The sequence below is a fragment of the Orcinus orca genome, chromosome 1 (genome assembly GCF_937001465.1).
Source record: "Orcinus orca chromosome 1, mOrcOrc1.1, whole genome shotgun sequence".
NCBI classification, from domain to species: Eukaryota; Metazoa; Chordata; class Mammalia; order Artiodactyla; family Delphinidae; genus Orcinus; species Orcinus orca.
Genome location: NC_064559.1, coordinates 186,247,992 through 186,271,752, shown reverse-complemented (window position 1 = coordinate 186,271,752; position 23,761 = coordinate 186,247,992). Strand labels below are relative to the sequence as shown.

Below are 23,761 nucleotides of genomic sequence, written 5' to 3'. Positions count from 1 at the left end.
CAGAGCTGGGGACTGGGAGACCGTAACGCAGTAATGATGAATCCAAGAGCCGTTCGTCCCCAGGCAGGTGTGGTCAATGAGTGAAGTGAGCCGGGTGGGGAATCAGCAAGCTGGGGTGGGCAGATCTGCCAAATTAAAAAAGAAAGGGAGGGCTTCCCTGGTGGCACAGTGGTTGAGAGTCCGCCTGCCAATGCAGGGGACATGGGTTCGTGCCCCAGTCCGCAAAGATCCCACATGCCGCGGAGCGGCTGAGCCCGTGAGCCATAGCCGCTGAGCCTGCGTGTCCGGAGCCTGTGCTCCGCAACGGGAGAGGCCACAACAGTGAGTAGGCCCGCGTACCGCCAAAAAAAAAAAAAAAAAAGAAAGGGAGGTGGCACTCAGTCAGTGTTGACTGTGGATGTGAGACTGCAAATTCCAATTGGTCAGATCTGCCTTTTTCAAGAGAAGCTAGAAATATGAATTTTTATGTAAAATTTTCTGATTTTAAAACGTTGGGAAGAAATTCAAAAATTTTTAATAAAGCACTGCATAGGCCAAAGAACCAAAGCAAAACAAAAACAAAAACACAAAACCTTGTATCTTCAGACTAGATATAGCCCATTAGGCTGCCAGTGTGTGACTTTGGCCTTAAAACCGAAGTATATCTCTGTTATTTTGGAGTTCCGTGATCAAAGGACATTCATGCCAACTTTCTGACAGTTTTTCCACCTAAAAGGAAGTGGACCAGTCATTCCTACATTCTGTGATGGTTTATGGAAACATCTCAGGGAGCAATGGTCTATCAGTGCTTTGAAGCAGTTTCAAATGGGAACCCAGGTTGGTAGATGGCAGTACCCACTTGTCTCAGCTCTCTGAGTCCCCAGCTTCCATGGCCACGTCTTTTCCCATTGCTGGATTTTTAGCTCACTCCTTGCAGGAGTCTTTTCAGCTGCTTATCCAGCCCTTTGACACACCCCCCTCCTCTACCCAAGGACTCACGGACACACTGTGCGGGGACATTGTGGTTGCTCCATAGGCCTGTCTCCAGACATTCTGCTGTGGCCTCGGCACCTGCCTGGAGGTGGTAGCCTTCGCTGCAGCTGTACACAGCCTTGGTCCCCACCGTGTACTCTTTGCCAAACACCATTCCGTTCTTGGGGGCCTCAGGAAGCCCACAGGAAAGAGCTAGTGGAGGAAAAAAATGTCATGAGCATGTCTGCTTCAAGGATGGTGTTCTGAGAACATATTTTTATCTTTCCTCTCCCTTGAGGCCCTAATAAAATGATAGTAAAGACTAATAAGAGGGAAAAGCCTCATAACAAAAAAGAAAATGGGAAGATCAGTAGAGGAGATGAAAAAAAAAGCTTTGGAAGATGAACTGCACATAGAAGTGTGTTGATGGATTAAATGGAGTTGAGAAGCTGCAGCACAAAATATACAGGAGGGAGCTATGGAGTGAGACCAGTTCTCCATCCCTTCCCACAAACACAGTGTAGAGACATTCAGGCGGCCATTCTCCAAACTAAACAGAGAGGGTTTTCTTACCCACTGAAGGAAAAAAAAGAAAAAAAAAAAAAAAAGGAAAGAACTCCCTTGAGAGAATTAGGGATGCTATGGTAGAAGTAGGCATCCTGGAATAAAGCTCTTTTAATCCTTAAATATAAAGGCTCTCAGCCTAAAGCCTGCCCCTCTGTCTGCTTATCTCTGCCACATACTCAACTCAACTTCTTATTCATGGGAGAGACCTAGTGGGCAATGACAGCTGCATATAATAACAGCAGAGGTAATGCACATCTGTTACCTGGAAAAATCAACCTAGCCTTTACTTTGAAATATGAACAATTAAAGATCACTATACAAATGAAAAACACCAGCAGCATGAAAGTGATAAACAAAGATAAGATTAAAAATAGAAAGAAAAGTCTCCTTTAGGAAACAGAACTAACTCAGGTAAAAGAAAACATATAACTTTAAACTTCTCATCTTGAGAAAGTCAAGGTGACGTATAATAAAATGAGAAGAGAGGGCTTTGAAAAGAGAACAACAAAAAGTGAACAAGGAAGGGCTCTGTTAAGTTAAAAATAGGATCACCAAAATAAGCATTAAAAAGAAGGGGTGGAAATTGTAGACAAAGATATGGCTGCCTGCCATTTCAGCAAACAAAGGATATTGCAGCCATCTCAGCCCTACAGCCACCCCCAACGGTGAGCGCTAAGGGAGCTCAGGATGGAGACAATAGGCTGCCCCCTCAGCCACAGCAGCGGCCCTTGACAGTGCACCCTGAGGGGATTCAGGAATGGAAAGAACAGGATGCTGGCCCTAGATAGTTAAGGTGCATTTCAAAGGAATGATTTCAATGAGCCCCGACTCTGGCATCTTGTACAGAGAAAAGCGCTAAACTCATTAACCTGAGAGGTCTGGTTTTCTTTAATTAACAGTAATCTTTTGCTGTCCTGACCACCTGGTTTTTGTTGCAAAAACTCCTATACATCCTGGCTCTTCCCTTGCCACCTCGGAGCAGTCCCTCAGAGCTATCTGAGAGGCTGTCTTCTGGGCTTAAGTCTGTTGAATAAAAACATAATTTTCAACTTTTAGGCTGTGAAATAAAATTCATATTTTATGCAAGACAAGAAAAACTTAAACAAAAAATTTTCTGCCTAGTGTGCATGGTATATCTGCCTTATGTCTCGACAAAACCTCCCCCATTGTCAGACATACCTGCTCAACCATAAAGAGCTACATTCTCCTACCATCAACAAGGCAACCCCTTAAAAGATAACATTCCTCTTGATCTTGTGAGGGGCCACGATGACATTTAGGTCTGGTTTGTGTAAACTGTCAATAATACGTCATTTAACGTAGAGCCCTCTGCTCCAAAAAACTTATATAACTGACATCTAACGGGTGGAACAGTTCTCAGAGCTTTCTGAGATGCTGTTTCTGGGTTATAATCCTCACATCTGGCTCGAATAAAATTTTCCACTTCTTTCATTGATTGACTATCGATTAATTTTTGTCGACAAGGTTGTGCATTTTTTTTCAGTCGACAGTTTTAATGACTGACGAAGAGACCTAGAGCAGACTTCTCTCCTTCACCTGAACTCTACGAGGGTCTGGAATCTGCACCAGCAGAGGCCTCTGGCGCCCATCCGCCTCCTCGGAGAATCCAGACAAATTCGGGTGAATCTCTCCTGGTTCTTGGAGCTCCTGATTATTGGTTGAAGATCCTGAGTTTTATTTGGTGGTGTCTAACAGGTACCTGCCTCCGCATTTGAAAGATACTAGGAGAGCCCAGTTGAAAGACACTGGGATTTGCTCAGTCGAAAGATGCTGAGGGGTCTGGGCTGAGTGGTCAGGGAGGAGGCTGACCTGACGTTTTCCCTCAAATCAGCTGCCTATGCGAGAACGTGTTGGGATAAAAGTGCAAATATTACATGAGAGTTTTTAGCTCCAAAGAAGGGACATCTCCTCCTGGCCGAGAAGGGCATTCTCAGGCAACTGAGAAACTTGCGGGAGTGGTGGAGGCAAGTCCTCACACTGTGCAGTGGTCCCACGTGGATGCAACAGGGAAGAGCCAATTTTGACTGCATGTTGGATCTGTTTCTTTGACTTTAGCCTCTGCTTTTCGTTACTTTCTTTTTTTTTTTTTTTTTTTTTTGGCGGTACGCGGGCCTCTCGCTGCTGTGGCCTCTCCCGTTGCGGTGCACAGGCTCTGGACGCGCAGGCTCAGCGGCCATGGCTCACGGGCCCAGCCGCTCCGCGGCATGTGGGATCTTCCCGGACTGGGGCACAAACCCGTGTCCCCTGCATCAGCAGGCGGGCTCTCAGTCACTGCGCCACCAGGGAAGCCCTGCTTTCGTTCTTATAATCATACATCATGGCCTCTCTCAGGGAACCCTGCCCACCTGTGAATGGCTGCAAGAAAGAAGAAATTAACACTTCCCCTCCCCGAGGCTGGCCATTCCAGGAGATGTTTTGCAAGACTGATGGCCCTTCTTACTTTACTTCCTCCCCGCCTCTCCCTCTCTAGTCTGCCTTTTTACTTTACTTCCCTCTCTCATTCTATAAAAGAAATTGACATCCAGACTCTGATAAGATGGCTTTTTGGGGGCCCTAGTCCTCCATCTTCTCGGTCTGCCGCCTTTCCGAATAAAGTCGTATTCCTTGCCTCAGCCCCTCGTCTCCCGATTTATCGGCCAGTTGTGCGGTGAGCAGAGTGAGCTTGGACTCGGTAACAAATCTGGCTGAGCCAGCTGGGAACCTTGCTGCTCGTGGCTAGCAGGTCCCCGTTGGGGAATATCGGGGCGAGGCCCTAGCAGCTGCCAGGATCATTTGTCCTGAGGCTCTTCCCTTCAAAGTTCCCTGAAGCAGCACCGGCTACCCCAGCACTGGGCAGTTGAAGCAAGGAACCGACAAACTTCTACGAGTCGACGGACTCGATTTTGGAGGTTAAGTCGCTCTGGCGTGCACACAGGGAACACATTCCCCCCTCTGTTTGGGCTTTTCCTTTATGGGACAAGCCAATTTGGTTGGGGTACCCTGGCGGAGAGGGGAATCGTTGTTGGACTCTACCTGATTTTGGGAACGGGTCCGTTGGGAACTAGTTCGTTGGTTTTGATCTTGGTTTTGTTTTGGTTTTGTGTGCATCGATGCTAGAATTTGTTTGTGCCTTTTGTGTTGGAATTTGCGTCTTTTGTGTTTTGGTGTTATCAAACTTATAAAAATGGGAAATACTCCATCTATCCCGAGAGAGAGCCCTTTGAGGAGTATATTAGATAAATGGGCAAAACATAGCCGTGAGCCTATGACTAAGAAAGACATGATATACTCTTGTAATAGGGTGTGGACCCAAAATATGTTAGGATCAGAAGAACGATGGCCCCTATATGGCTCACTCAGTTATACGATCTCGCAGCTAGAAGTGTTTTGCAAAAGAGCAGGGAAAAGAGATGAGATTCCGTATGTAGAATCATTTATGTTATTGGATCAGGAGGAAAAGGAGTCAGAGGGCTGCCACTTTATGGTGCAGCGATCTGAAAGAAAACCTAAGAAGGAACGTATTCTACAGGGGGAAGAGGGAGAAAATTAGAGTGGGGACATGTTATTTCAAAACGTAACCCCCCCTCCAGCCTATCCAGCTCCCCCAGTGGCTGAGCAGGCTTCACCAGCAGGTGTTCCACCTGCACCCCCCCTGCTGCCAACATATTCACCACCTCCTGGTTCCCCTACCCATGGGGATCAAATAGCAGTTTCTATAGTAACCCCTGGAGCACAGGAACCTGGTTTAGTATCACCATCTAAGACCCAATAGAGCAACCAATTTGGACCGGGAGCCACTTCTGCAGCAGGGCAATTTCCCTTGCGCTGATATCCTGTAAGAGGCCAGGGGACTCCCTTAGACTTGAGGCATCCAATTCTAATTTCCCCTCAGGAGCCCCGGGTAACTTTGACAGTGGGGAACAAGTTGACTGACTTTCTAATAGATATGGGTGCCACATATTCTGTGGTAAACACCAAGGTGGCACAGAAAACTTCTCAGCCTATCCCGGTCAAGGGAGTTTCTGGAGAAGTACAAAACCGTTCATTCTTACAACCTCAGAATGCCAACTAGGGGACCTCACGCTACAGGGCCATGGGTCCCGAACATATGTGGATCCCTCCTACCCCAAGGTACCGGACCTTTTGGCTATGCATTTCATGGCCCAGTCTGCCCCAGACATCAGGAGCAAAATTCAGAAAGCAACTGCTGGTTCTCAGACTCCAATGAACGATTTGTTCCAATGGGCTTATTTGGTTTTCAATAATAGGGATACGGCCGAAAAGGCTGAACGTAAGTACCCAGAGAAATATGAAAAAGGCCCGAAAGATTGTAATGGCTTTGTCTGCTCAGAGACCAACAAAGGGGAAACAAAGTCATCCTAGGAGAAACTTGCCTGTATCTTTGAGATGCAAATGTCCTATCTGGTCTTCTCAGGAACCCTTAACTCTGCCATCGTTTTAAAATGCAAATTTTGAAAAAGAGGGTAAAGTAATTTAGAACCTGTTTTCCATAAATATTAGTAAAAAGGGTTTAGCCATCTAGACAAGTGAGGTTGATTGGTTCCATCTGCCAGAAACCCAATTTTAATCCAACCTCTTTTGTAAATTGATGGGTTTTACCTTGCTGTACCCGACTCAGGGCTGAAATTTTGAAATGAAAGCTATGATATCTCTCTGTTTGTGTGTCTGTATGTGTCTTTGTCTTTGGATAACGTTGCTGCGGTTAATCTGTAAATGATCTCTATTTAATTGGCTTAAAGAAAAGTAAGTGCTTACAAACCAAACAATTCTAAATACAAGAGAAATTAAGATAAATGAGTTTTCAGGTTCACGTGAACTGGGAAATATTTAATATTAAATTAATACCTGGTATTAATGTCTGTTTGTTGATCTAATTAATATAGGCATGTCTTTAGAGCCATCAACATTAAGTATAATACTTTCACTGCACCTAGGTTTAATAGAAGTTTAATAAAGTCTTGTTATACCTGTTGCAAATTTGTCAGCAAGAGAAATAACTTGATATGATGAAACTTTAAAGTAAATGGAAACGAGATAAGAGCTTTTAGGTAAACTCTATAAGAATAATTATGTTCTAAAAATCATCTAAAATACTCTCTCCAGATTTTGGTAACTATTACTTATCTCTTGGTTTTCACTAGAAATTAAGGTTTTTAAGAGTTGGGGATTCTAATTTAAATATATAATTAAAGCTATTGAAAATAATAAAACATTTCAGTATGGTAGAATGTGTGCTTTCAGTTAAGAAGGTATGAGGAATGGAATTACATTTTACTGAGAAAGTTTTATACAAGGTCAGGATTAACTAAATTTAGATTGAAGTTAACTAAGTAAATGGATTCTGTTAAGTAAGCTAATACAAGACGAATTTGATCTCTCTCTCTCTGTTAGAAGTGATCCTTTTTGATAACAGATTGTGTGAGTCTCTGTGCCCTTAGGTGATCCGTATTTGTTTTCTTTTAATCATTTTGTGACTTTGGTTAAATGAATAAGTATTGTTTCACAGTGACCTATGATCCTGTTGTGTTTTTTTGTTTGTTTGTTTGTTTTTGTTTTTGCGGTGCGGGCCTCTCACTGTTGTGGCCTCTCCAGTTGTAGAGCACAGGCTCCGGATGCGCAGGCTCAGCGGCCATGGCTTACGGGTCCAGCCGGTCCGCGGCATGTAGGATCTTCCCGGACCGGGGCATGAACCCGTGTCCCCTGCATCGGCAGGCGGACTCTCAACCACTGCACCACCAGGGAAGCCCCCCTGTTGTGTTTTAAAACATTTTTGATATTTTTAGCAAACTTCCCAAATATCAAAATCTGACTAAAGCCTTTTAGCCTCCAGCTGACTCTGGGATACTTTGAAACAGCATCTCTGAGACATCTCAGAGAGGAATGTCAAACTAAGTTTATTTGGTATGTTAAATTACTTCAAAAACATTGTCAAGTGATTGGAGATGAACCTTAGGTTATAGAATATTTAATATAGATATTCCAAAATTTATACAGAATCCTTAACAGCTAATATGATGTCCTGATATGTTATCAATTATAATTCTAGTTATTCTAAAATGTTATATGTCACAGAAATATCAGTTTCCTGCTATTTGCATTGTACTCAAATCTTTAACCATGCTATTCTAAGTTTTGTCCTGATGCTTTAACAAAATGAAGATTTTCAAGAAGACTCATAAAAAGGAACTTTTTGACAAATATAAGTTTCTGATAGCCTTCAGATAATATCACTGGATTGGGTGACAAATGACAAAACTAATGGAAAACCTGATAACTTCAACTGGATCAACAGGAATTAATCAATGAACTAGTAAATATGGGAGTGAATGAACTGGTAAATATGATTTATAACTTTATGACTTTGGGAAATATACTGGCTTTAATCTTTGTTTTTCAGAAAAAAACCTTTTATGCTATGACCTACAACAAGTTGATAAAGTATGCCTTTGTAAACAAAGATGAAACATTTAGCTTTTTCTCTCTACCGGGTTGATCCTGCCAGTAGCATATGCTTATCTCAGAGATTAAGCCATGCATGTCTAAGTATGCATGGCCAGTACAGTGAAACTGTGGATGGCTCATTAAATCAGTTATGGTTCCTTTGGTCACTCGTTATTGGAACTGGAATTACAACTAGTAATATATATATACTTATATATATCGTATATACTTATACGTATATCGTATATACTTATACGATTATACTAATCGTTTTAATTTGTTCTTTGTTTCAAATTGTTTGTGCTTTGTGTGTCCCTGCTGCACTATGTCTTTGTCAGTGTTACTAGCTGTATTACTTATATCCTGTCTATTTCATAAGACTGTTGTCTCTTACAGTGCCTAGTGTGTAACCAGGCCCCCAGCAAAACTTCTCACATTTATAACATAAAATAGTTGTAATAGTGTGATTCTACGTATGGGAAGAAGCAACAAGGGAAGATGTCTCCTGATCATAATTAGACAGAGGATCCAGAGAATCTTTAATTATCAATAGGGCCTAATCCAAAAATTAGCACCTGGAGTGGCATATCAACAATTTTCGCCTGACCTGGGATGAGCCTCCCAGCACTGTGGGACAAAATTTGATCAAGACATGTCTCCCAAATATTGGTCAAATTCCCCTCCAACGTCAGCCGGTGAACCCTGAGGAAACTCAGGAAGGAGAAGAATACCTGCCATCTAGCAGGCATCAGACTGCAGCCATTTCCTACGGTGAGCCGTGAAGAAACTCAGAATGTGAAAACACAGGATACAGACCCCAGATGGCTGTGGTACATATCAAAGGAAAGATTTCAGTGAGCCCAGACACTTGCATCTTCTCATACATAGAAAAACGCTAAGTTTTTAAACTTGAGATGTGGCCTCCCAGGCTTGAAGACCTCAAAATTCCCGATAACTCTCAACTTGCTAGGTTGTGAATATTTTTTAAGTCTACAGGTGTAAAGCAGACACTTCCAAAGAGGAACAAAAGAAGACAAATCTCATCATTTGGATCACTGGCACCAATGGCGGACACTCCCAGAAAGATCCATCTGACTGAGCAGTTAGAATGGTGGTCACCCCTTGTCCCACAAGATTGTGGAATGCACATTCACAGTGGGGAACTGTAACAGGGAAGAGCCAATTTTGACTCCATGTTGGATCTGTTTCTTGGACTTCAGCCTTTATAATCGTACATCATGGCCTGCCTCAGGGAACCCTGCCCACCTGTGAATGGCTGCAAGAAAGAAGAAATTAACACTTCCCCTCCCCGAGGCTGGCCATTCCAGGAGATGTTTTGCAAGACTGATGGCCCTTTTTACTTTACTTCCCTCTCTGATTCTATAAAAGGAACTGGCATCCAGACCCCATAAGATGGTTTTTTGGAGACCCTGGTCCAACATCTTCTCAGGCTGCCAAACTTCCGAATAAAGTCGCATTGTTGCCTCAGCACCTCGTCTCCTGATTTACTGGCCTGTCGTGCGGCAAGCAGAGTGAGCTTGGACTTGCTAACAGGGAAACCAACTCATTTTAATTAAACAACTTTCTCTGCACGAATAAGAACCGGCCGTTCCCTGATCTGAGCACCCACCGTGCTCGGGAGGGAGAATCCGAGACATGAAGAGGAGCTGAAACAACTCTAGGGTAGAAACCTAGAGGCATTAAGATCGTAAGCAGCACATTGGCCCACCACACAATTCCACTAGGAACTTTTATCCTCAACAAATTCAACTTTAAAGTGGGAAGTAGAGTCTCTCAAACAGAAAAAACGAGGGGCATCAGAAAGCCAAACTCCAGCTAACACCCCAGCCAGATTCATGTCTTATACTTGCAAGTACCTAATTAATTGGGAAAATTATATCAAAGGAGGTCTCAACCTAAAATGGCCAATATAGGGCTCTTTTATTGCGTATGCCGTTAAGTTAAAAAAAAGCCGGCTTGATAAAATATCTTTTCAGAATTCTGACCTTAAAAAAACAAAAGCTCGGGGCTTCCCTGGTGGCGCAGTGGTTGAGAGTCCGCCTGCCGATGCAGGGGACACGGGTTCGTGCCCCGGTCCGGGAAGATCCCACATTCTGCGGAGCGGCTGGGCCATGGCCGCTGAGCCTGCGCGTCCGGAGCCTGTGCTCCGCGACAGAAGAGGCCACAACAGTGAGAGGCCCGTGTACCGAAAAAAACAAAAACAAAAAACCCCCCAAAAGCTCTTCTAGGGGGAACTTGCATTTCTCTTCCTGTGTCTTTGAGGTGTAAATCTTCTACCTGATCTTCTTAGGTGTTTTGTGTGTGTGTGTGTGTGTGTTTTCAAAAATTGGTCTCTGCCATCTGAGAGGTGCACATATGATACACATCTGGCAATCAAGTAGGCTGGGATTCTGAGCCGTCTTCTGTCTGACTGTGCCGACTCTCAGCGGCTTTTGCCGTCTTCACCTTTGTTGCATCAGCCTGTACAGTGAAGACCTTTACTTTCTTAGACTGTTTTGGGGAGTAAACTTTCTAGATCTTGTGAAGGCTGCATCCTTCACACTTTCTTATGGGGATGGCTCTTGCGTCTTATTGATTTGAGTCCACTATTTACATATATCTCATTAATGGCCAGATTATGGATCCTTTAAATTGGAGGAACTTCTAAGCTGATCAATGTTTAGAGAACTTCCATTATGAAGCGTTGTTTTATTGGTACCTTTGGGGGTGGGGGAAACAAATTAGAAGGTGGAAAAATATATAATGGTTAACCTAAGAACTCCTTTAATTTAAAACAGACAAACAAAAATTGGTCTGGGAAGCCTTATTTCTGGTCTCTGATTCCCCTCAATGGGTCTAACAGATGCTAATAAAAACATTAGAATAACTGAGAGGCTATCTTCTGTGCTTAATTCTGCCAAATAAAACATAATTCTCAACTTTTAGGCTGTGCATTTTTTTTCAGTCGACAAAATGAAAAGTAAATGAAATTTCCCAGAATATAGACCAAAAAGACAGAGACTGAAAATGAGAGAGAAAAGGACTGGAAACACAGGGAATCAGCCCAGGAGGTCCAGCAGGTCTGGGCTGCAGGAAAAGAGAACAGAGAAAGTGGAGGGGATGGAATGATCATAGATGGAGCTGGAGAGAGACAGTGTTCAGATTGAAAGGTGCCAAAGGCAGCTCATCTCACTGCCCCTCCCTGACCCTTCTCTCTTGGATAACTGAGAGGACAGAAGGTAACCTCTTAGCCTAAGAGACTACCAGGCTGTCTAGTGATCTCCATCACACACCACAGTCCCCCAAACCCAGAGGGACACCTCCTGTGGATAGGAGAGGAGGGGGGAGAATCACAAAGTACCTGAAAGCTTGTGGTGGAATGAGGCCTCTGAGGGAGAGAATGCGTAGTGAGAGAACGGGCAGGTGAAGGAGAGAGAAAGCATTAGGATGCATAGACTCTCCAATGTGCTGTGTTTGTCAGTGGAGAAGTATGGTTTGGAAAGCAGCAGCAGGGAAAGGGAAGCATGCCAGGCCTTTCGCCCTGGGTTCTGTGGGAAATAGGGGATGAGCCCCCTCCCCTGAAAGGGCCACAGCATCTGTGTTCTCAGATGAGAGCCACAGTCTCCGTGGAGGAAGGAAGTGAAGAGAGCCTTCTGGGCGGTGACTGAGGGTGTATACTTGTTGGCCATGGAACCAGGATTCCAGAGAGCACGGAGGGAATGGCAGAGAGGAAGGGCATCGGAGAGGAACGGGGGCTGGGGCTGGGGATGGAGAGAAGCAGCACAGAGCAGTGTGGGGATGAGTGGACAGAGCTTGGTTTTGGGAAGTGACAAAAGATAGAGGTGACAGGCCTGGTTGCTTCCAACTAGAACTTTGGGAAAAAGACTTGTCTGTGTGGATACAGTTAGAAAAATGGAAACTGAAGCCAAGACGTTTGCCACTTGTGGACAATCAGTTCTCTGTGAACTTTGCTTAAAGCATTAAAGAGAATATCAATGATGCACTGTTTCTGTTCTTTGAGAAAGCTCAGGCACAGGCCCGAGAAGGTTGTGAGGGTCAGAGATGACAGACGTCATTAAAAAAGTACGTCACCATGCTGGGAACCAAAACACAAGAACCTCAACCTTAATTGATTTCTTATTTTTGTCTATATAATTGGTAAATTTTTTCTTTCTTTTTTAAAATGCAGTATATGTTGAGAATCTGGGAGGAAAGACAACAAGCTGCTGGTGGAGGTATAAGTGAAGACAAACTTTTTGGATGGCAACGAGTATCAAAAGCTGTAGACTCTGTATACGTATGATTCAATAATCTCATTTCTGGGAATTTATTTTAAGGAAATAAATATGGATGATCCCAAAGACGGAATTATAAGGATTTTAACAGCAGCATTGTTTATAGTAGCAAAAAATACAGAAAGTCAAATGACCAACAATAGGATGATACTTGAATAAATGAGTTTTTCTATAATGCTACATAACCATTGCAAATATTGATGACTAAGTGTATTTAATCATGTGATAGATGCTAACAAAATATGAGGAGATTTGTACACCAATAATGCCATTTTTATAAACAATATATGAACGACCAAAGGAAATGTTAACAGCAGTGATTTCAGTTGTTGGGGTTATAGGTCATTTTCACTTTTTCTTTCTATTATCTATAGTTTCTTTTTTCTTCTTCAGATTTCTAGTCTGAATGTATATTACTTTAAGGAAAATAAAATCCCATAAATGATCAAAAGCAACGCATGCAAACCTCCTGGTATATATCACGTGCTTGATCGCTGATGACTGCGTAGGTGATGGTCACTGTTCACCCTGCTTCCCTCTGCCCCTCGTCTCCTCCCACCGGACCTGGTACTTCTGTGAGCCCCAATTGCTTTGCATATTTTGTGATCTCTCTCAGAGTCTGTGGTTTTGCAAACGCTTTTGCTGTTGCCTAGAATGTTTTCCTTGCCAATGCCTGGCCCCCAACTTTCCTTGTTCTATGAGCCCAAGCAACCCCTCTTCTGGAAGCCCCCTAGCTGTACAGGAGCAGGTAGGTCCCCTCTTAACCTTGGGCTCCCACAGTACTGTTTGCACTCCTGATATAGCACTTCCTTCCTCTGTCATTTGGCATTTTTGTGGCTACATAGCCGTCTCCCTCCCTTCCCTGAAAACACTGACGCTGTGTTTTACACACCTGTGTATCCCCAGGGCTTCAGATATTACGGATCCTCAGTATATGTCTGCTGAAAGAATGAATTAATTATCTAGGAGGAAGCCCACATTTGGAAGTGATTGGTCCTGGGACAAGCCCAAGTTGCGGGTAGGACCCAAGCCACCTGTCACCTCTTTCCCACCTGCTTCTCACCTTGACAGAGAGGAATGGCCTCGCTCCACAGGTGGTAGCCCTGGGGGTGCCGGGTGCAAATGGCCATGCTGTGTCCCACCAACCGGTAGCCAGCGTTGCAGCCAAAGTGGATGGAGCCTCCAGGCTGGGTGGTGGTCTGGCCCAGAAGGAAGCCATGGAGCGGAGCCCTGGGCAGGCTGCAGTAGGGAGCTGGATAACGAGATGAGGGTCAGGGGACCACACACAGCGGGAAGACAGAGGTGGTCCTTCATGCAGGCCCCGCCCCCTTGCTTCTCCCTCTCTGTCCCTATCTTCAGCACTGCCAGGTCCACTGCTAGTGAGGAGGTTGATACTGAAAAGCAGCCAGTTTAGGAAAGCCGAAGAAAAGAAAAGGAAAGAAAGGAAAAGAAAGGAAAGGAAAGGAGAGAAGGGAAGGATAAGAAAGGAAAAACAGGAAAGGAAAGAGAAGAAAACAAGAAAAAAACAGCTCCATGAAGCACTGGGTCCCCTTTGCACCTGGAGGCAGCACTAGTTGTGCAGCTGAGTTCAGGCTCTCAAATCCCACCATATCCCAAAGGGACACAGAAAATAGAACCCAATGGGGTTGGTTCCAGAAGGGTGTGACCGCAGGGGCGAGGCCTCTGGAGTCAGGGCTGTGCTCAAGTCCCATTTCCCACCTTTCCACAGTTCTGTGACTTGGGACAAATCACTGAGGCGCTTTCAGGTCCATTTTCCTCACCTGTGTATTGCGATTGGCAATGCCTCCCTCATAGGTTTGGGGACAATTTAAATGGGATCGTGTCTGTAAAACCCCCAGCCCAGTGCAGGGCACTCAGTGCTCAGTAAATGGTCCCTGTCCTGCTTTCTGCTGTGTGTGGAGGATGGGGGGAGAGAGAGCTGTGGCAACCCAGGGCATCAAACCCACAGTCCTAATTCCCCCTCGACATCTGGCTTCAACTTATTTCATTCATTTATTCAACAGACAGATAGCGAGTGTCTATTATATGCCAGGTGCTGTTCTAAGTGCTGGGGATACAACAGTGAAGAGAACAGACAAAAACCCCAGCCTTAGAGAACTTGGCAATAAAAACCTCTGCCAGGGATGCTCGGGGGAAGTTCTGTGAGGCCGGGAAAGAGGGATGACCAAAGGGGCACAGAGAGCAAGCCTGTTCATCTGCTCTAAGAGTCCCTGGCATGGGATCAAGGTAGGATGAAGATGACAGGACCCTTCCTGCATCCTCCCCACAGTATGGTCCTCTGGCCTCTTACGTGATCACATCCCTCTGCTGGTGAAATGGATGTGTTAAACACCTCCTTTCCAAGCCAGAAACGCTTCCTTACTTCTGCTTTGCCACCTGTGTCCTGTTTATATGGTATCTACAAGTCTACCTCAGTCAAGAACAAGAATCTCAGTTATAAAATATACTTAGTCACAGTGATAGAGGCATGTGCAAAGTACATGGCTCTACTGTATTTCCATTAAGGACTCATTGTTTCACCATGTAATTAATTCACTTCCTATGTGGCGTATGTATTGTAATTATAACTGACTCATTACCCACAAATAGGTGATTAATCTTTAAAAACATCAAGGGAAGCACAACTCCTTAATGGCTTTTAGTTCAGAGTTTAGCAACTAGCATAGTGAAATGCTCCTAAATTGCTTTATTTCTCTTTTGTGTTAGTAGCTTCTAGGAACTCAGCCTGAACCTCCCTGACAGATGGCTTAAGGTCTCTTTTCCATCATGAGGAAACCGAGGCCTGAAGAGGTTGAGTGACAGAGCCGACTGCCGACCCCGGGGGGCGTGAAGGTACCCTCCTTCTTGTGTGCGTGGGGGAAAGGAATTTGGGGTCCACTTTGCAGAGGAAATGGACGCTGAGATAGTAAAGCTCCTTCTCCTCCCAGGCTCCCCTCAGCTTCATCTGGCTGGTCCCCCCCACCCCCAAAGCCATACCTAAGAGTTTCTTAAGACTTCGATAGCCCGCTAAGTTTGGGTTGGCCTTCCAAGTCGGCAGCCCATGAGAAGAGATGGATTGAGACAAGGGGCAACTCAGGCTATAATATGTATATCTGACATCCCTTCTAACCAATATTCTTTGAAAATTTGTCCAACGTTTGTTTGGAACTCAGGCTAAATGCAACCAGGGGGAAAGAGTGCTGCAGGGGGACTGGTGCCTGGTGGAACTCGCCATGGTCTTAAGTAATTCATTTCTGCTCCCAAGCTCACAGAGCCAGCCAGCAGTTCAACGGACCCACTGCCCTGCAAAATGGGCAGCAAACAGCTTTTCAAATTTTCTTTCCAGCGACAGAGAGTAATCCCCGTGATGGGAGTTCAGATAACGTTGATTTTCTCCATCTCATTTTATTTTCAAGGATATTTTTGTGTTCCTTGTAGATGGCTGGCTGTTCAGCTATCCAGTTGGATTGGCCCTCGATCTGACACTGCCTATGAGATATGGCTTGCAGAGCAGAAGAGAGGCTCCTGGACTTGGAATATAACCCATCGTTTGCTGCTTGTCTAATATTTGCCAGTTGGGGACCCACATCTTAGGGTTTTTTGGTTTAAAGGACCTTCTATTAACATTTCAACAGTGTTAGGGACGGGACCACCTATAGGCCTTATCAGGTCATATACAATAAACTTATCCAAAAGACACAGGCTGGCAGTATGAGCAGAAAGAGGGAAGAGCTTAAAAGTGGGGAGAGGTATAGAAAAAGGGGAGGTGGGAAAATGTCAAGGACACTGTGCAGCTAGATGTGAGAGTGCCTACAAGGAGGAGAAAGGCTGCCAGTCCCCAGGCGTGTGGAGGAGCTCGGCCAGGCATGAGGACATGGCCCATGGCTTATTCTTCTGGGTGAGAAATGTAAGGGGCTCAGAGGTTGTGGCCCTTCTCATGAGTCTTTATGTTTTACTCACCTGCATACCGAATCTTAAAGCCCTTCCGATTGTAGGCATGGTCAGACGACCAGCGCAGGTACACAGAGTTGCTTGAGCTGGTGACAATCAGGGGAGCTGAGTAGTTCCCACTGAGGGCTTTCAGCAGAGGACTTTGTCCTGAGGGACCTGGGAGGAGAGTGTGGACACAGGATTACAGACTATCACAGCTATCAGAGATACTAGATGGGATACCTTTAATGTAACCACCTCCGATTTTCCCCTCCTCAAGTGAAGACGTGAAGATTTGGGATGGTAACTCAGCACCATCACTGGTCCATCTGCTCCTCTCTCGGTATCCACAGGCTTTGCTCTAGGTGCTCTCCCCTCCTGAGCCCTAAAGCAGGGATCCAAGAAGTCCCTGACAACACATAGCTGTTGGCAGGTGAGATGACATCTATTTGCCATCCTGGGACTTGCCCACAGTCAAGCAGCGGGTTAAAAGAGCTGGTTTTCAACCTGGGAACATTTTCTATCTCACCATCCTACTTGTGCATACTAAAAACAGTTCAGTCCCTGCCACATAGAAAAAATATTTATGAATGAATAGATAGCAATAAAGCTAGAGGAAAACACGATCATGTCTCAATGTCATAAATAACATAGCTCCCCAATGGTCCCTTCCAAGGCTCTTCCAGAAAGGCCTCCCTGTTCTTTCTCTCCTCCTTAGATGCCTGGAAGTGCATCCCAAGGGTGCTGATTCAAGGGAGGCAGAGTACAAAGCTAGATAATCCAAAACACAGGATTTATTATCCTGGAAAGAGCCCTAAGTGATGGTTCTCATATGCTGCCGAGACAGCTCTTGGGAGCTTGGCAGAAGTAATAGACCACATTAAACAAAGGAGAGCCATCAGAACTGCTGTGACAAACTATGAAGGAAGGGGTCAAATGGCTCAGAGGAATGGCATGCTGGGATAGGTCTGCTGTATTAGACCAGAACACCCACCAGCTGACCGTGACCTTCGGGAGGATCTGGGGGACACACCAGTTCCTAAAGCAATAAGGAATGCACTGCTGAGGGGGTGAGGACGAACATCAACAACCTGAGAATTGGCTGTCCTCTGTAGGCGGAAACTGATGGGAGGAGAGGCTGTCACCAAGCTGGGCTTCCTAGTATTGATGGGGAGGAAAGGAGCCTAAACACAGAGGCCAGGCAGAAGCACTGGTTGGCATAATTACTAAAATGGGCAGCAAGGTTGGGATGGCAGCCAGGAGGGCCTGACCTGCAGGATCTATGGAGATGGCTGACACAACATGATATTCCTAAGGGCAAGATAGATGGGCGGCCAAAAAAAATGAACATATGAAGAAAACAGATCATGAATATATAACCAAAAGGGTGTAGAAAGTTCCAATCCCTGGAGTAATTTGGAGACTTGAGCCAGGTTTCGTTTCTTACTCCAGAATACTTTGGCTGAAGGAGGGGCTGGGTCCTTACGAAAAAGGACCCTGCAAAATAACAACAGTTGGATACAGTAGTAATTCCCGAGTCCTTATCCCAAAAGACCCACCACTATTAATTCAGGTAACTGAACATTGGGGAAAAGGGAATGCCTGGATATTTGGAAGACTTTTGTATACAGAGTGTGTGAATTGATGCTGATACCTGGGACCCAAAGCACTATTATGGCTCCTTTGTTACAACAGGGTTATATGAGGGATGGGATTGGTAAGAAATGGAGTCTTGTCCCCAAAGCTTAACCCAGTAGTAGCCTCAACTGCAGTAGCTATGCCAGATGTAGTATATTCATTAGAGTAGATTATCATAGCTTTGGTTATATGAAATGCAGTTATTGATCTAGCAATGCATTCTTTTCTATACCCACCAGAAAGGAGGATTGTAAGCAATTTGCATTTACATGAGAGAGACAACAGTATACATCCACGGTCTTGCTCCAGAGCTATGTTAATTCTCCTGCTCTGTCATAATGTAGTATGAAGAGATGTGGACCATCTGGACATCCTGCAGAATACAGCTTATTGATTTACTATATTGATGACATTGTATTAACTGGATCTGATGTGCCAGAAGGGACAATTAGTGTAGATGCCTTTGCAAGACACATGCTCCAAAGGGTAAGAGGAAGCCTACAAAGAGTCAGGTGAATTTTTTAGGGTCCTGTGGTCTGGGGCATGCTGAGACATATCCTCCAAATTAAAGGGCAGGTTATTGCACCTTCCCCCTCCTACCAAAGAGAAAAGCATAGTGTTTGGTAGACCTCTTTGGGTTTTGGAAGCAGCATACTCTTCACTTGGAAATACTGTTATGACCCGTTTATTGGTTGACATTCAAGGGGCTAGCTTTGAGTGGTGGCTAGATTAAAGAAAGGGTGCTGTAGCAGGTCTAGGCTGTAACATGAGCAGGCCTGCTCATACAACTCATCAGCTTCCATGGTACTGGAGTTTCTGTGGTAGGGAAAGACCTTGTGTGGAGCATCTGGAAAGTCCTAATTGGGAGGTTGCATCATAGACTCCTGGGGTTTTGAAGCCAGTCTGTGCTCTCTTTAGCAGGGCACAATTTGATTTACTTACCATCAAAGATCTCAAACTCATCATACTGCTTCTCACTGAGAAAGTACTCCACTGTGAGAGTGATGTTATATTCGGGCTCCACTCTCACCAGCCAAGAGCAGGTCTGAAACTGGGGATAGCTTCCCGGGTAGCTCTGACTCAGGATCACACCTGTGGAGTCTGTCAGAAGCTCATTCGTTGGGCAGTGCACTTGGAGAAAGAAAGAGAAATACCAGGTACATGGGATGGAGATGGAACGAGTGCCAACACATTGGCTTTTCCCTGGTGAAGAAGACAACCATTGGAAAACCAGATGGCATCTGAGCATATTCAAGCAAGACTCCAATACCCATCATTTTACTGCTCCATGGCATGAGTTGGTCTCAGATTCTGTGTCAACGTTACTATATTGCTGAGACTCAGGCTTGGTCAGTTGGTTGGAATCGCTTGTTAGCTCAGATATGGGCTTTGGAGCAGGTGGGGATGATACGTACATACAGATAACTGTAAGGCATCCTCAAATCCAAGAGCTAAATGAGTGATTTGTACAAGGAGAGTATAGGGCAGAGGTAAGCCCATGGGATTTTGAGTCAAACACACCTGGATTTATAGTCCACCTCTGTCACTTACTACCTGTGTGGTCTTGAACAAATTATTTCCTTTCTGTGCAATAGCTTCACCATCTCCAACCCAAAAAGATAACACCTACCTTACAGGGCTGTTGTATTACACAAAATGTTATATAATTATATATTATTTTAAGGTCTCTTTTTCCTTAAAATAATCTTTTAAGGAAAGATTATTTTAATCTTTAATATTTTAAAGATTAAAAGATTAAAGATTATTCTTTAATCTTTAAAGATTAAAAGATTAAAGATTATTCTTTAATCTTTAAAGATTATTTTAATCTTAATAAAGATTATTTTATTATTATAATATATAATCTTAATAAGATTAAGATTATATATTATAATATAATATATTACCATATTATACTAAATAATATATGTATGGCATGCCTCCATAAATTATAGAGATGATGATGACAATTACACCAGGAACAGAAGGAAACAGCAGAGCGTGGCTGTGACCTGATTAGTAGTACTAAGATATCTAGAAAGAAATTGAAGATGAAACAAATAAATGGAAAGATATTCTGTGTTCATGGGCTGGAAGAATTACTATTATTAAAATGTCCATACTACCTAAAGCAATCTACAGATTCAATGCAATCCTTATCAAAATACCCATGGATTTTTCACAGAACTAGAACAAATAACTTCAAAATTTGTATGGAAGCACAAAAGACCCTGAATAGCCAAAGCAATCTTGAGAAAGAACAACAAAGCTGGAGTTATCATGCTTCCTGACTTCAAACTATACTACAAAGCTACAGTAATCAAAACAGTATAGTACTGGCACAAAAAGTGACACATAGATCAATGGAACAGAATAGAGAAAAATAAGTCCACACATACATGGGCAATTAATCTATCCTAAAAGAGGCAAGAATACACAATGGGGAAAAGACAGTCTCTTCAAGGAGTGGTATTGGGAAAACTGGACAGCTACATGTAAAAGAATAAAACTAGACCATTTTCTCACATCATATACAAAAATAAACTCAAACTGGATTAAAGACTTAAATCTAAGACCTGAAACCATAAAACTCCTAGAAGAAAACATAGGTAGTATACATTTTGAAATCAGTCTTAGCAATATGTTTTTGGATTTGTCTCATCAGGCAAGGGCAACAAAAGCAAAAATAAGCAAATGGGACCATATCAAACTAAAAAGTTTTGGCAGAGCAAAGGAAACCATCAACAAAAATGAAAGGGCAGGCATTTCCTCTTGGTTAGTAAGCTGAAAGTCTTTAACATTTGGAGATGATTCATGGTGACTTTGCCTGAGCTCCCAGAGCTGTGTGGCTGACAGGGTCTTGGTGCTCTGGCCCAGTGTCAGGCCTGATTCTCTGAGGTGGCAGAGCCGAGTTCAGGACATTGGACCACCAGAGACCTTGTGGCCCCATGTAATATCAATCAGTGGGAGCTCTCCCAGAGATCTCCATCTCAATGCTAAGACCCAGATCCCCCCAACAGCCAGCAAGCTCCAGGGTTGGATGCCCCATGCCAAGCAACTAACAAGACAGGAACACAAACCCACCCGTTAGCACACAGGCTGCCTAAAGTCATACTAAGTTCACAGACATGCCAAAACACACCACCAGACGCGGCCCTGCCCATGAGAAAGAAAAGATCCAACCCCACCCACCAGAAGACAGGCAGCAGTCCCCTCCACCAGGAAGCCTACACAAGCCACTGAACCAAACTCACCCACTGGGGGCAGACACCAAAAACAACGGGAACTACGAACCTGCAGCCTGTGAAGAGGAGACCCCAAACACAGTAAGTTAAACGAAATGAGAAGACAGAGAAATATGCAGCAGATGAAGGAGCAAGGTAAAAACCCACCAGACCAAACAAATGAAGAGGAAATGGGCATTCTGCCTGAGAAAGAATTCAGAATAATGATAGTAAAGATATCCAAAATCTTGGAAATAGAATGGAGAAAATACAAGAAATGTTTAACAAGGACCTAGAAGAACTAAAGAGCAAACAAACAATGATGAACAACACAATAAATGAACTTAAAATTTCTCTAGAAGGGATCAATAGCAGAATAACTGAGGCAGAAGAATGGATTAGTGACCTGGAAGATAAAATAGTGGAAATAACTGCTGCAGAGCAGAATAAAGAAAAAAGAATGAAAAGAATTGAGGACAGTCTCAGAGACCTCTGGGACAACATTAAATGCACCAACATTTGAATTATAGGGGTTCCAGAAGAAGAAGAGAAAAAGAAAGGGACTGAGAAAATATCTGAAGAGATTATAGTTGAAAACTTCCCTAATATGGGAAAGGAAATAGTCAATCAAGTCCAGGAAGCACAGAGAGTCCCATACAGGATAAATCCAAGGAGAAACACGCCAAGACACATATTAATCAAACTATCAAAAATTAAATACAAGGAAAAAAATATTAAAAGCAGCAAGGGAAAAGCAACAAATAACACACAAGGGAATCCCCATAAGGTTAACAGCTAATCTTTCAGCAGAAACTCTGCAAGTCAGAAGGGAATGGCAGGACATATTTAAAGTGATGAAACGGAAAAACCTACAACCAAGATTACTCCACCCAGCAAGGATATCATTCAGATTTGATGGAGAAATTAAAACCCTTACAGACAAGCAACAGTTAAGAGAATTCAGCACCACCAAACCAGCTTTACAACAAATGCTAAAGGAACTTCTCTAGGCAGGAAACACAAGAGAAGAAAAAGACCTACAAAAACAAACCCAAAACAATTATGAAAATGGTAATAGGAACATATATATCGATAATTACCTTAAATGTAAATGTATTAAGTGATCCAACCAAAAGACACAGACTGGCTGAATGGATACAAAAACAAGACCCATATATATGTTGTCTACAAGAAACCCACTTCAGACCTAGGGACACACACAGACTGAAAGTGAGGGGATGGAAAAAGATATTCCACATATGGAAATCAAAAGAAAGTTGGAGTAGCAATTCTCATATCAGACAAAATAGACTTTAAAATAAAGACTATTACAAGAGACAAAGAAGGACACAACATAATGATCAAGGGATCAATCCAAGAAGAAGATAAAATGATTGTAAATATTTATGCACCCAATGTAGGGGCACCTCAATACATAAAGCATTTAAATATTAACAGCCATAAAAGGGGAAATCGACAGTAACACAATAATAGTAGGGGACTTTAACACCCCACTTTCACAAATGGACAGATCATCCAAATTGAAAATAAATAAGGAAACACCATCTTTACATGACCCATTAAACAAGAGGGACTTAATTGATATTTATAAGACATTCCATCCAAAAGTAACAGAATACACTTTCTTCTCAAGTGCTTATGGAATATTCTCCAGGATAGATCATATCTTGAGTCACAAATCAAGGCTTGGCAAATTTAAGAAAATTGAAATTGTATCGAGTATCTTTTCCAACCACAAATCTATGAGATTAGATATCAATTATAGGAAAAAATTGTAAAAAGTACAAACACATGGAGACTAAACAATATGCTACTAAACAACCAAGAGATCACTGAAGAAATCAAAGAGGAAATCAAAAAATACCTAGAAACAAATGACAATGAAAACATGACGATCCAAAACCTATGGGATGCAGCAAAAGCAGTTCTAAGAGGGAAGTTTTCAGCAATAGAATCCTACCACAAGAAACAAGAAACATCTCAAATAAACAACCTAACCTTACACCTAAAGCAATTAGAGAAAGAAGAACAAAAATCCCCCAAAGTTGGCAGAAGGAAAGAAATCATAAACATCAGAACAGAAATAAATGAAAAAGAAATGAAGGAAATGATAGCAAAGATCAATAAAACTAAAAGCTGGTTCTTTGAGAAGATAAACAAAATTGATAGACCATTAGCCAGACTCATCAAGAAAAACAGGGAGAAGACTCAAATCAACAGAACTAGAAATGCAAAAGGAGAAGTAACAACTGACACTGCAGAAATACAAAGGATCATGAGAGATTACTACCAGCAACTATATGCCAATAAAATGGACAACCTGGAAGAAATGGACAAATTCTTAGAAATGCACAACCTGCCAAGACTGAACCAGGAAGAAATAGAAAATATGAACAGACCAGTCACAAGCACTGAAATTGAGACTGTGATTAAAAATCTTCCAATGAAAAAAAGCCCAGAACCAGATGGGTTCACAGGCGAATCCTATCAAACATTTAGAGAAGAGCTAACACCTATCTTCTCAAAGTCTTCCAAAATATAGCAGAGGGAGGAACACTCCCAAACTCATTCTACAAGGCCACCATCACCCTAATTCCAAGACCAAAGATGTCACAAAAAAAGAAAACTACAGGCCAATATCACTGATGAACATAGATGTAAAAATCCTCAACA

General features: G+C 43.2%; 1 protein-coding gene across 3 annotated transcripts in view; it reads right to left on the bottom strand.

The window, feature by feature from the left end:
* Nucleotides 1–23,761, bottom strand: part of CSMD2 (CUB and Sushi multiple domains 2) — a 672,138-nt gene that overhangs the window by 61,630 nt on the left and 586,747 nt on the right. For all 3 annotated transcript variants that reach the window (XM_049694749.1, XM_049694771.1, XM_049694802.1), the window contains 4 exons: nucleotides 18,786–18,974; nucleotides 16,236–16,382; nucleotides 13,339–13,527; nucleotides 979–1,164 (listed from right to left, as the gene is read on the bottom strand). In XM_049694749.1, the coding sequence (XP_049550706.1) occupies nucleotides 979–1,164; nucleotides 13,339–13,527; nucleotides 16,236–16,382; nucleotides 18,786–18,974 (711 nt within the window). The remainder of the gene's footprint in view (nucleotides 1–978; nucleotides 1,165–13,338; nucleotides 13,528–16,235; nucleotides 16,383–18,785; nucleotides 18,975–23,761) is intronic.